Source organism: Aythya fuligula, chromosome 5 (genome assembly GCF_009819795.1).
Source record: "Aythya fuligula isolate bAytFul2 chromosome 5, bAytFul2.pri, whole genome shotgun sequence".
Lineage (NCBI taxonomy): Eukaryota > Metazoa > Chordata > Aves > Anseriformes > Anatidae > Aythya > Aythya fuligula.
The window spans coordinates 8488201-8501735 of NC_045563.1; the positions used below are offsets into that span (position 1 = coordinate 8488201).

A 13535-nucleotide genomic window follows, 5' to 3' on the forward strand; every position below is an offset into this window, starting at 1 on the left:
CTAGCAAAATAAACTTAATATTATATTTAAATAGTTCTTTTAATTTTGATTGTCTTTATGTTGCCTTGTTCTTTTTTCTGTGGATATTCATCCTTACGAAGAAAGCTGTAACATTGCTACCCCAGAGAAGTAATTAGGGGTCAACAATGAAATGAATTTGAGGACTTGCTGAGATGATTTCCCTTTCATAGCTTCCAGATCTGTGTTGGGGAGGGGAGAAGGAAAAAAATGGGGAAGCACTCTTAATTGACAAGTGCCTGCTTTCATGAGTTCCATGTGCTCAAAGCTCTCCTTCCAAAGGACTGCCAATTTGTGTTTTTGGTGATCTGTAATAACAAAGCTATATCAAATCTACTCCACTATACCTTAACTTGAAAAATATGATAAGATATTTGGAGTTCTGGTGCTTTTTTGTTAGTGGGGTTGATGGACTTCAGGATGCTATATATTCAAATAAGTACCTTGAATTGTAGACTTACTATGCTGTTGTATGCTCTATCTATTTGCTGCTGTAAGCAGATGGTTTTTAATAGTATCTAAATACAGCATAGTGTGGTTGGTGCTGAGAGTGTGATTAAGATTTACTGTAGCTACAAAATAGTGTTCATAAGATTCAGTGCTGCTACTGGAATGTGAACCAAGCGTTTGTTTCAGGAACATGTTTATAAACTAGACACTAGTGTTCCTGTGCATGCGTAACTACGTGTGCGTGTCTGAGTGAAGAATCCCTGTTTAATCCTTCCTTCAAATCCTGTGGGTTGATCTCTGAAAGAATTTGTGCCCTCTTGTAGTGGGAACTCTTACTTGTCTGGTCAGACTACTTTCATATGGAGAACAGTGGGATATGGATAGAGCTTTGGTTATGTATGCAGTGTCCTGGTGCAAATAATTGAGAAGGATGTAAGGCAAGGTGAGCAGCTACCTATGGTGTTGAAATCAAGGTGTTTCATGTTCTCAGCCAGCTTTCTTAGCATGCATAGAAATTCAAATTTGAGCTGGTGTTCAGTTTGAGGCTGAAATGAAGGAAAGCACAAGCATGTTATGCCATCTGCCAGAATTCCTGAAACTGTCAGTGAGGAACTCTACAATCAAATGGAAGTTCAAAGTGACCTGATGTATTGCTGTGTCAGCTACACAATAAAACCTGGATGTTTCTTCCTTTCAGTGAAGAGGCCTATGGCTAGATCTGAACTCAGAGCAAATACTGTTGGAGGACAATCATGCATCTTGTTTGGAGTTGTATGAATGCTTGGTCAGTCACTTGTTGCCATCACTGGGGGCCAGCTAAGCCTTTGTCCATGTGTCTTTCAAACGTGGCTGGTACTGCACAGCTAGCTCTAGAATTAATGGGATTTGGTTGGGTAAGATTGGTAGGAGTTGAAGAGAACTTTTTTTTTTAAAAAAAAAAAAAAAAAAAAAAAACACAACGGTGCCCTAATCTCTGTGCTCCCTTAGGAATGGAGCAGAGGTTGAGCATGGGCCTCTCCTCTTCCTAGGGCAAGACATCCTGTCTCATTAGCTTGAATTGGTTTTGTGGGCACTTGCCTTTTCATAAATGAAGAAGACTGCAGTGCTACCAGCAGCTAATGTTATTTAAAAGGGTTAAGATTAAAATACTCTTTATTCCTAGGAACTTTGCATACGTAGAACTTGGGGGCATATCTATCTTTCCTGTATTTGCCTACCTTCTTAGTATGTGTATTTGCAATACAAAAGAGTGCATGCAGGTGTTCTGTGTTTAGAACAATAATTAAAGTATGTTATTACATAGTTAGTTTAATTCCCTCTTGACTTCAAGTTGAAATTGTAATGATGTATGGCTTGAAGTGCCCAGAGGACACTAATATCCATGCCACATGGAGTGCAGAGGGGAGGGGAAGAGCAGTATTAATTACTAGTTCATCTCTTGAATTCTAAATATTAGCATAAAACAAGGCTTGCACCAGACATTAATGGGTCTTCATAGTTGATGCATACACTTCAAAAGAGACAATCTAGGTACGTTTTCATTAATGCAACAAGAAAGTGTACATATAATGGGGCTTAATTTATCTTGGACTTCTTCCAGAACTTTAAGGAAGGAGTAGGTCATGGATACTTGGTTAATATCAAGTTTGCCACCTTCAAAGGTGGTAGTGAGGCTGAAAGCCTCAACTTAAATCTAATAAAATGCTGTTAAGAGGATACCTGACTGCAGTGTGTTGTGTTTGCGCACGTCTCTTTCTAAAAGGCTTTTTTCTCCATTCTCTAATTTCATCAATACTTCCTTCTGTTCTTTGCTATTGGATTAACTCAGTGAATTTCTGGAAACTCCCAGTGCTGGCTTTGGCTGTGGTACAGAGGGCTATATCTTAATAGCTGTGACGTTTGAAAGTATTTAAAAAATAGTTTTTACATAAAAGGCAAATGTATATTGGAACATAGTCCTGTGACCCTATTTCTAAAACAGTGTTTTCTGCCAAGTCAAAGACTTATTTTTTTTGTCCACTAAATTCAGGTACTAGTGGAGAAACATTTGCTGTGAAACATTCTCTTTGGTGTATAATTTCTGATATAAACTGTTTCTAATCTCAATTGAAAATAAACACCTTGTGTTCTCCTTAAGTAGGATGGAAGGGAAGGCTATGGCTTGAGGTTCTAGCAGGTTTGCTGGGTTGATTCCCAGTGGAGTACGTTTCATTTTCCTTGTGTTTTTTTTCCTGCTGTCTAGAGCATCACAAAGACATGAAATCTGGGGAGTTTACACTGGGCTCTCTTGTTTGAGAGGCAGGTGCCAATGCAAATTGTGCACATATATTGGTTGACTTTTAATCAGATTCCCCAAAGGTTAAGTGTGTTAAGTAAATTAACTGGCAGAATGGCAGTAGTAAGGGTGGCTAATGCCTCTGCTGAGCCCTGGTATGCAGTTACTGGTTGCATTAGCTCCTTCGTGCCCTGTGCTCATCATTGTTTCAACAGATCATCAGAATTAAAGCTAAACAACAGTGGGATGGTTTTAATACTACATTGTTTTGAGGAGAATTTTACTTTGTACATGTGCTTCTTGGTAGTGTAGATTGTGCTTCCACAGCTGCTATTCACAAGCAAAGCTTTGCAGTGCTATGGCATCTGCAGAAGAGTGAACAATTGGGAGAAATTGTCTCTTTTTGAGACTTCTTTTTTCCCATCCCCGAAGCTTTTTGTTGGACACAAGTCCACTCTCCAGTGGGTCTTAGGATCACCTCTTTGGAGGTGATAATAGATGAAAGCAAAAAATCTGTTAAGCTTTTGTTGCAGATTGGAAAGCATGTGGTGGGGTGGGCTTCCTTCATGTGGAAGAAAAGCAGTTTTACTGAGCTACTGAATGGTGTTGAGTTCTGGAAGTCTCTGGAGACTTCCTGTGGGTACTGATCAAAATATTGTTGTTCAGGGTATTTTTTCATTACTGGGCAGTGTGCAAAGGTTTAAATCAAATTGTGAAATAAGATCTCTACAGGTAAGGCTCTGACAGGCCTGGGATGCCCTAATTCCTACTTCCCCACCCTCTGTTCTGCTTGACTTATGTGTTTCCTCAGGTCACTGAAAATTTTCTTACTTTTGGCTCAAGTTATGGCTCTGAAGTCCCAGCCTTGGACTGAGCTTACAGTGACTGATGCTGCTGGGGCAGGTCCAGAGGGCCTTGCAGACGCATCAGAGGGAACCACCTCGTTAGGGAAACTTCTGCAGCAGGTCTCTGACTTTTTTTCCTTTCCAGCTTTAAAGTTCTAATTGTTTTCTCTAGTTAGCTGGTATTTCTAGACTGTCACAGGTGCTTTTGCCTTCACAGCTCTCTTGCCAGTCACACGAACTTAATCTTCACCCTTTCTTCTGTGCCCCTACCTCAAATACAGGTGGTGGTTTTGAAGGCAGTGTTATTGCTTAGAGTGGTTGTTGAGAGACTGGTAGGCCCAGCTTGTAATGTAGGTGGCACTTGCTGCTTCAGTCACTGTGGAGTTAGTGACTAGAAATGGCACAAGCCTTCGCCTGTGTTACATGGAAACCAGGAGGGAATTGTTTCTGACCGGTGCAAATACAATACTTGAAGTTTGAAGATTGATTGCCTAATTATCGAAGGTATGCTTCTGCGTGAAGGTTTTTGTGTTTCTCACCGTGGCCTTCCCCCAGAAATATCCTGGGTCTTCCATAGTTAAAACAGGGTTTTTATCCTATATGTTGACAGTTTTATGTCAAAAACTGCTATGAAGTCAGTAAGCTTAGTATTTCACTTGACACTTGTCAATTGTCAGCTAGTTAATAAGTGCTTGTTTCGTTTGTGCATTTCTTTTACCTTGTGTTGGATGATAGTATGTTCTGCTTTGTACCACCCAGGCTGCACTTAATTGTTCTTAAAAGACTATCTAGATTACTTTTTTCCCCAGGAAAAGTTTTCCAGATATTGCTATCTCCCTGTTAGTAGCTGTAGCTCAGCGCATCATTTTTTCTGAGTAGCATTTCAGTGTATGTTGCAACATGTCATACAGCTTGTTACGGATGTGCTGTGTACATGGTTTGACTTCTGGAATAGTCCTAATTTGATGTGGCATTTCAGTATTGCAGAAAGGAGAATCTTAATTAGATTTTTTAATTACTACCTCTCAGATGTTATAGCTTTCAAAGAGGAGTTTTGAGGTGTAATTGTAAATCTAATTCAGAACTGTTTTCTGTTTTTTTCCTGTCATTTTTTCCTCAACTATTCCTTGGTCATGATTTTGATTACCTTAGGATAGACACTGACTTAGGCAGGCCTGCACAATTTTACATTGTAAAGGCTTCTTTAATAGTCTCTTGCTTTAATGTCAGCCATCAGAAAAAGTGGAATACTTGTTTTGGAACAACACATCTACTGGTTGAAACTAGATTTCAGGGAATGTAAGCAAATACTTTTGTAAGATAAGGACAGTGCAAAGATAGATAAAATTTTCTTTAAATTCTATTAAGCCTTTTTTTTTTTTTTTTTTCCAAACAGGAATCGTTGACTAGTTGTGACTGGTCTCTCTGAAGTGCTTGTGGCAGTTTCTCCTTGGACCCACAAAGCTTTCACCTGCTTCATCCCTAGGCAACCTATGTAACATTGCCAGGCTTTGCATGAAGTGCCATCTTGTCTCACTTCTCTGTTCCTGAGCATGGCTTATGTTAGCTTAACTGGACCTGCAGGTCTTGTTGTCTCATCATTGACAAGAAAATGGACAGTCTATTGCTAACCAAATCCTGGGCCTTTTGTAGCAGAAGTCTACAGAGCTACATACTTCAGTCCTCTTTTCTTCCAGGCTGAGGAGTTCTGACTAACACTGTCATTGCTTGCATGGGAGTTACTGATCATTCACCTAAGATTAAATTGTTTTTTCTATGCTTTTTCTATGTTACTCTTGATGCATTTAGTTTTATAAACAAATACAAAGGCTTATATACAGGAGGTGTCTAGAGGTGACACAGGCAGAAGGCACTTGCAGTAAGATAGAAGTGTTTCAGCAAAACCAATCAGTGGGATTGGATTGGCATTAAAAATTAATATGCATTTTTTTCTGGAAAACCTTGGCAATAGCAAGGTATTGCAGGACCATTTGTGCTTGAGTCGTTAAGTATTCGCTGATTTATTTTTACTTAATTCTGAAACTATAAGGGAAATAAATGGTTTGGAAGCTAATCATGTGGCATTTGTTCAAATTTAAGTGACTGCAAATGACTGCTTAGATTTCAGAGGTGGAACTTAATCTCTGCTGTACTCCAGGAGACTTGTATATGATGGATTCAGGGAATGAAGGATGGACTAGGGTGGGCATGAATAACAGATAGCAACTCCTGTCCATGCTTTTTATAGCTTCTATTCTGCAAGACTAGCATTACTGCTATGCATGCAATGGTGAAAGGCACTGGTTTAGAATAGGAATGGGCTCTTCTAGAACCTCTGCAGTGTCCTGTGAAGGTAAGAGTAGTAGCTAGCAGCTTTTCTTCATGCAAATCTTTGCAGGACTACTGGCTGGACAGATCTCCTGCAGCTTTTCTAAATAAGAAGCTAGTGACTTGCTTCTGGCACTGTAAAAACGAGGTGCATGCTTCCTACTTAGTGGAGGAGAAGGATGCTCTGTCTGCAGCAGTTCTCTGGTGGAGGGTGCTATGGAAGTTCAGGGTTTAAGTTCAGTACTAAGGTGATGGGAACAAATACTGTGTCTGAGACTTGTCACAAAGTTAAATCAGCTGAGATGTTCTTTGAGTTTCTGCCAAAGGTACTAAGTTACCAGAACCTTGTAGGTTTTTCTGGTAGTTTTTCTGCACAGATGAACAATTTGCTGTCCTGTGATATATCAAGACTGTCTCTGAGGTTGTGTTCTGCCACTGCAGCAGGATCCAAGTACCTCCAAACCTTCACTTGAAGATTTTCCTATAGACGTATCATCTGGTAATGTACATCATGATCTGGTAGTTTGATATACTTGGGAGAGAAGCACGCTATTCTTCTGTTTCACAAAGCCCTGCGTGCTGCCAAATAGATGTTATAATATCCCTTTGAGTTCCTCCTTGAAGTTGTTTATATCTTTGCATTCATATAGATGCATACAGCTGGTTGGTGGTAGGATTCTTCCACCCAGTTGCTGGGTAATTTTCTTCAGCTGAAGGTGGTGAGTCCCTACCTGGGTGTTAAGTATTAACTCTGAGACCATTTCTAACTTACTCACCTGTTGTTGTTTTTATTTGTGCTCCTTTTCCAATGAAATGTCTTAATAGTCTAGACATCTTGATTTCTCCCTGCCACCCCCATATGCACACACACGTGTACACACCCCTCCAGTTTTGACTTTGCTGGTTTGGGGGAGGAGAGGAATGAGGTGTTTAAGCACATGTAGGTGGAGATGTCAGGCTGTTAACCATGGCAGAAAATACACCCCCTCTCACCCTTCCCCACCTCCCCACATTTTGCAGACTTCCTAAAGACTGTGAGGTGGGGCAACCCATAAACTGCTCCCCTCAAAGAGCAGTCAGGCTCCAAAGCTTGTAAACATCATCCTGCTTTTGTGACTTGGCCAAGAGGAGTATAACTTCAGTAATTGCTCTCAAATAGGAGGCTTAAAGTTGCTCAACTGCTTCTGTTCTGTGCTGCCCATGTTTGCAGTACTCCAGCCCAGCCTTCCGCGCAACGCTCCTGACAAAATGGGATTGTTTGGCCCTGGTTTCCAAAGGGAAGGCTTTTGTTTAGGACTCACCATGCCAATGGTACTTCTCAAATGAAAAATGAGGGCTTATAGGAGGGGTGCTTTTATAATTTTACATGCTGGAATAGCCTTTGCTTGCAGCAGACAAGTTCTTGCATGCAAGCAGGGCTGAAATTTCCTTGAAGTTTTGAAAAGCAGCCCCCTTCTGCCTTCCCTCTCCCTCCCCTCAGAAACACAACCTGGGTGAGTGAGGAACACCTGCTCCTTCTGTAGAGGTCTTCATAATGTCAAGATCAACCTGCATTCTTGTTCTGTCTGTCTGCCCTTAAACCTGTGGCAGAGATATCAGCCTTGGACCTTCACTGAAGCGTTCTTCACTTCTTCCTTCCTCTGCAGCTCTGTCTTGTGCATGAGGAAGTTGTAAAGACTTGCAGAGCTCCTGGGGAAGGAAATGGAACATGTGTGCCTTTAAGTCAGCTTTTTCCAGGCAAGCAGGCTGCTTGGAGGAGGGGGACAGGCTCTTGAAAGAGCAGGGAGAAAAAGAAGAAGAAAAAAATCCCTGGACCTCTATTTGCCTTGTTTTTCTAGGAGTTAAGAAAAGAATCTGAGAGTTGGCTGTGCTGATTGACGTTAGGGACTTGGTTGCAAGAGATATGGGTGATGACTTAACTAATGGTCTAACTTTTTTAACTTCTGGAGTGAGTAGAGATATGAGGCTCTTGCTTGATCTATTTTTGCATTAAATCTGTTAAGTTGTTTGTTCTTGAGTGAGGCTTGAACGGAAAAGGCCCTGACTGGTGATGAGATCCTGTGTTCACAGTGTAGTACTCAGCAGAATGGGATGGTAGTGTGGGCCCTGGGTTTGTTTAGGAGCTGTGCTTTTTTCTAATCTGTAGCAGCTTTCTGGCTTCTTCTGGGGTTTTTGCCTATCTGTAGAAACTCCAGTCAACATGCACCTATTAGAAAATTTCAGGTGAAATTGAGGAATCATTCTTAGAATAAATATTTTAATACACAATAGCTTCTTGTAAAAATCAATGCAGAAAATGACAAATACTCATTTTCAGCTCAACCATAACATTTTCTAAGCATTTTGTGAGTTTTGGGGAGGTTTTGTGTTGTAGAATATAAATTCTGTACCCAACTGAAAGTGCAGTCAGGAGGTTGGTCATCCTACCTGGGATTAAAAATCTGACAAGGCTGTTTTTCCAAAAACACCTCTTGAGTGTTGATTTGCAGAAGTCAAGGTAATAGTAATAGTTCATGAAAAGACACTGCCAAACCAATATTACAGGTCTTGTCCCCCCCCCCTCCCAGAGAGGAGGTCGTTGGGATAGTAACGGGAGTGTTTTGTTTAGTGTAAGCAGTGGAATAATGCTTTGAAGTTGTTTTTTGTCAACACTGGTCCTAGGAAAAACACAACTGAAGCAGCATTGCCAAGATGGTTAAACAGGCTTAAGTTGTATCTTTCCCAACAGGTTAGCATATCTGTTTAGGTATCTCCTGTGAAACGGTTCTTCTGCTAAGCTGTGATTTTTCTGCAGAACTGTGCTGATGTTCTTCTCTGAGCAGTAGCCTTTAGTATGTTGTGGTTTCTGGTAAGCACAAATGCTGTATTGCCTTTAATTAAAGGAGGTGAACTGCTTTCAGTGCAGTATGTGCTCTCCCCTTGCCTTCCCCACCCCCCTCCAATCTGTGCCATGGCCACTTCTAAAGTATTAGCAAAATATTTAGAAGATACTAGTTGAAATGAACAAATACTACTTCTTATAAAGTTTTTTCATATGTAAGAACAGACTGGAATGTGCATGTCCTGTTAGTGAGGTGTTAGTCATAAGCTTCAAGTCTGAGTAGTGTGCAAGTCACAAAATAAGCTGGTGTGGTGGTATGTGTGTATATAATATACCCATGAAATGCTATAAAATACGAGTTTGGGGCATTCTTAGGATGCTCACTAGTAAACAAGCTTTTTGATTAATTTGTGAAGGAACGCAAACACTTGTATAATTAGGTAAGTTCTCCACACAGTCTTTAACTTTTAAGCTAGCATGTTTCTAATGATACTCTGAAGAGCTCGATGATGTCAGGTATTTAGATTAAGTATGGGTAGACCTTACACTCTGGTGAAGAGCTAATTAATGCAAATTCTTTAACTGGTTTCTGAAAGCACAATTTGAAAGGAAAGTTGGTTTGTGCTACAGGAAAGGTGTTTGCATCTTGTGCTGACTGACCATCCACTAGGTAGAGATATGCCTAATGCAAGCCAATGGTAGAGCTCTTATAAACTGAGTATGTCTATTTAAGCTGAAAGTACTATTTGGCACTTATATCCATTAGCCTTAATCAGCCTGTAGCTCTTACTTTGGCAGTCAGGTAGGGTTACAGCATGGATGAGTACGTGGGTATTAGTTTTCAGTAATGGTTTTGATAGTTGAGCTGTAATTGGAAAGCTCTCGGTGCAGCATATAATGAAGGTAGTAACATGGATGCATCTTTATGCTTTTGGTGCTTTTAAAACAAAGTGGAAAATTTGAAAGAATTAAAGCAGATCTAATGTGAGACTTGATGCTTTAGTGGGGAAGAGGAGGTTTTTTGAACTGGAAGGTTAGGGATCTGTTTCCTGTGTTGAGGGGCCATAAACTGGAATATGACCACTCATCACCCTATGGCAGAGGAGTTCCTTAAAGCTACTGCCTAGCAGGATGTGAGGAAGGCATCACAAGTTGGTTTGGTCTATTAGAGGAAGAGCAGCCCTTTAATCAGCTTCTTTTCTGGATCTGTTCTTAGGTCTGTCAGGCCCTTCTGGAAGTGTGTAAGTGTGAGCATCACAGAAAGCAGGAAGTTGCACAAGTGAGCTGTCGGAGCTGACATGGGTTTTTCAAGTAAATGAGCATTCGTCTATCAGTTCCATTTACTGTGACTTGAATAACATCTCTAGCTTGTAGTCACGCTTGTAAGACCTCCTAAAACATTGCACCCCATGTGTTTGTCCATGTGTAAATGGCCACCTGATGCCATTTTGAGCTTTTGAGCCCAGATGTAGATGTGAGGAAAGCAGGGATATGTGGTGCCAGTAAGCAAAAGGGTTTAATGTTCTGAGTCTCTATTGCATGTGCTCCCTTTAGGCTTTTTGTAGATGGCTGTATAGCTCTTGATTGCCCTTAGTTAGGAGGGGAAAAGCAAATGATTGAATTTGGCCTGTTGGACCCGTGGCTTGCAGGGTGCTGTCCATGTCCTGCCAGGCAGCAGCACAGGCTCTGGGGTCTGGTTGTGTGGCCAGAAACCCCATTCTTCTGCATGTTAGAAGAAGGGTTGTGGGTTAGTCATAACTCTTTGTAATGTAGTATGTTTCTATAAGGTGTTGCAGGAATGCTTTCAGCTCTAGAGTGTATGCTAGCTTGTTTGGTCAGATTTGCCACCGGAGCTATAGGGCTCCTTATTTTAAGCATCTTTTAATCAGCAGGATGCCCATTGATTCACACCTTTCAGTGCATGCATGTTGAAACAGTGTGCTGCGTGCAGCTCCCTTTCCCACAAAAACTTCCTAGCATCCTAGGTAGAGATCCAGATCTGCTTTCAAGTGGAACAATGGGAAGGCATAGCTGACCAAGACTACAGTGTGTTGCTGCCTTAGCCTGTGTGGGCAGTTAGATGCAATGGCTAATTTGCAGTAGGAAAGACCAGCCCTTAGATAAAATAAATAAGTGGACATCTGGAAGCACTTGAGCACTGTTTTGTACTTCTGATAGAAATCAGTGGAGCACAAGAAAAATGAGGGATGGGTTACAAAATCAGTTGTTAAAAGCAGGGGAGGTGGGTAAAGAACTTGGTATCATGCGGCCACTTGCAGAATTCTGCCTAGGTTATACTTATTTCATCCCCAAAATAAGCAGACTTAGAACTGCCAAAAAAAAACATTAGGGCCACTACTGTACAGTACTTACTTTCTGATATTATTCACTTTACATTTATTTCTCAGGTAACAGTTTACAAGGGTGCCAAGTAGCATTTTCAGACTACAGTAGGATCCTGTCTTGCCTCCCTGAATGTTCAGGTGGGGTTATAAAGTGGGGAGTTGGAGGAAATGCTGCACTACTGTTTGCTTTCCCTAATAAATAATAATAGGGAATTGTACATATTGTCATCCCTCAAAACTAGTGGCTTCTTATCAATTGATCTTTATCCTTTGAGCCAGAACTGCCTTTGGAAGAGGACAAGAATGCCTCTGTCCAGTGTAGTCACTGCTGAGCTTCTTTGAGCGTAATATAACTATTTAACACTGAAGTTTTATTTTCCTTGCATTCCAGTCACGGTAAATCACTTTTTCCTAATGTCTGAAGCTGAAAGTTCAGAAGAAACTTTTTTCCAAAGGCATAGTTTGTGGTTTACATGTATATATTAATGCAACTAAGTGATAGAATAGGCACCCTATTAAGGACTTCACTGAGTAGACTGGTCCTTTGCTGTAGTCATGAGGGATGTCTAGCAAAGAGCCCTAATAATGCTGCTGCATGGATTTTTTTGGGTTGTAAAATAGGGAGATTTCAGTGTTATAATCAACCTTCCTTGGTGGGAAGTGTGGGTGTGCTAAGCACTTAATGAACTATCACAGTAAAAATGTTCGTCTCTTGATGTAGGAGTCTGAAATAGCTATGAAATATAGATGAATTCTTACATTATCCTCTTCCTAAGAGGGTGTTCTTCATGCCTCAACTGAAAATCCCCAGGTTCATGTGAATTCATAGGTTGTTGTTAGCCTGTGAATTCAGCACACACGAAATTTTCGCTCTGCTGTATTTAATGAGTTTCAGTTTTTTGGTGTGGCTTGCCTCTAAGCACAAAGATGTATATAAGAGGGTTTTAGGATAGTGGTGCAATAACTGTTTTTGTTACTGGTTTTGAATGTATGTGAGAAACTTTATTTTAACTTGGATGGGTTGGAAACTATCAAAGTCAAGATGTTTGACAGCTGCTTTTGTTAAACTTAAAACAGGTAAACATCACATCTATGCATAAAGCTGTATTTGCATTTTTCCCCTAAGTAACCTTAGTATTTAAATGTCAACATCTATCCTACATATTTGGTCATAAAACCAAAGGAAACTACTGAAGTCTTGCTTTAGTGAAGTAAAGCTTGTGTTTCTTTTGAAATAGTTTTCAATTTGTCTGAAACGATGCTTTTATTTTTTCCTCTGAGGAAAATCTACTACCAAACATGCTTTCTCTAAAAATCATGTTTCTGCTGTGTCTTTTTCAGGTCCATTCTTCACAGCTCCCCTTTCATGAGAAATAAGCCTAAATTTTTAATGGATGAAGTGTGGATTTTTTTTCCTAGAAAAAAATATATCTAAACTGACTTGTTCTATAGACTTGTGTTTTGGGCACTTTCTAAAAAGATGACCCTGATCTTATTTTCAATCTTCATTCACTTGTCTTAAATATCCTATCAATTTCCCAAAGTTCAGGACCCTTCACTTTGTTGAAACCTTTTAGAGCTGCTTCTGAGAAGGATTTCTGTGGCTAAGAAAGCTGAGAAATAAATATAGTGGGAGGAGAAAAATAATAATTCAGTCCTTGGTGTGTGGGGGAAGATGTTGTTGTTTTGCTGTTAGCCTGCTTTGCCCCACAGTTTTTAATGCTGTTATATTTCATGCTTTTGAGAAGATGCCTTCAAGGGCTTTCACATGACAGTAAAGTGGTGAAAATTTAAACTGCTTTCTGTTGGCTTCATTGCAGCAATATCTGCTTATTCCAAATCACTGTTTGTGTGGCCTGTAACAGTGCTTTTTATCTAACTGGTGTCTTCTTTTTTTTCTTTGCAGAGATCGTTCACATTAGTATTAGAAGCATGGGATTGGGATAATGATACAAAAGGTGGTGAGTATTTATGTAAAACTGTCAGGTTTCACTTACTTTGTGCTGTATGTGCACAGATCGTGTGGGGAGAGGGGAGCATGGTATGCTGTTGCAATTAGCCATCCTTCCAAAGCAATGGGAGGATGCAGTCTAAGTAAAGGGTATGTACAAATCCCAGCAGAGAGGGGACTGTATTAGGAATTACCAAAAAAATACTAGTGATAAGAGAGAGAAAGGACCATAGCAAGTGAAGATTGTAATGCATAATCCTTCCAGTTTCAGAAAGTTTAAAAATTATGGTAAGCCATTTTTTTTCCCTTAAGGAAAATGATCTGTGCTGTAGATTTTCACTTTTAAATGCTCCTGTGTTCACCCTTCACTGTCTTCTGTGGTAACTTCCATGATCAGGCAAGCAAATAAAGCATTCTTGCTGCCTGTAAATTAAAAAAGCTGGATATCATTGACAGTATTCCAAGTCATGATGGTATGATTCATTCTCCAGTTGTTTCTTTC

At 40.2% G+C, this 13535-nt stretch overlaps 1 protein-coding gene across 1 annotated transcript in view; it reads left to right on the forward strand.

Annotated features, from left to right (window-relative positions):
• The window catches only part of JAG2 (jagged canonical Notch ligand 2), a 68184-nt gene that overhangs the window by 11543 nt on the left and 43106 nt on the right, over window positions 1-13535 (forward strand). The window contains exon 3 of the mRNA XM_032188785.1: window positions 12989-13043. Within this exon, the coding sequence (XP_032044676.1) occupies window positions 12989-13043 (55 nt within the window). The remainder of the gene's footprint in view (window positions 1-12988; window positions 13044-13535) is intronic.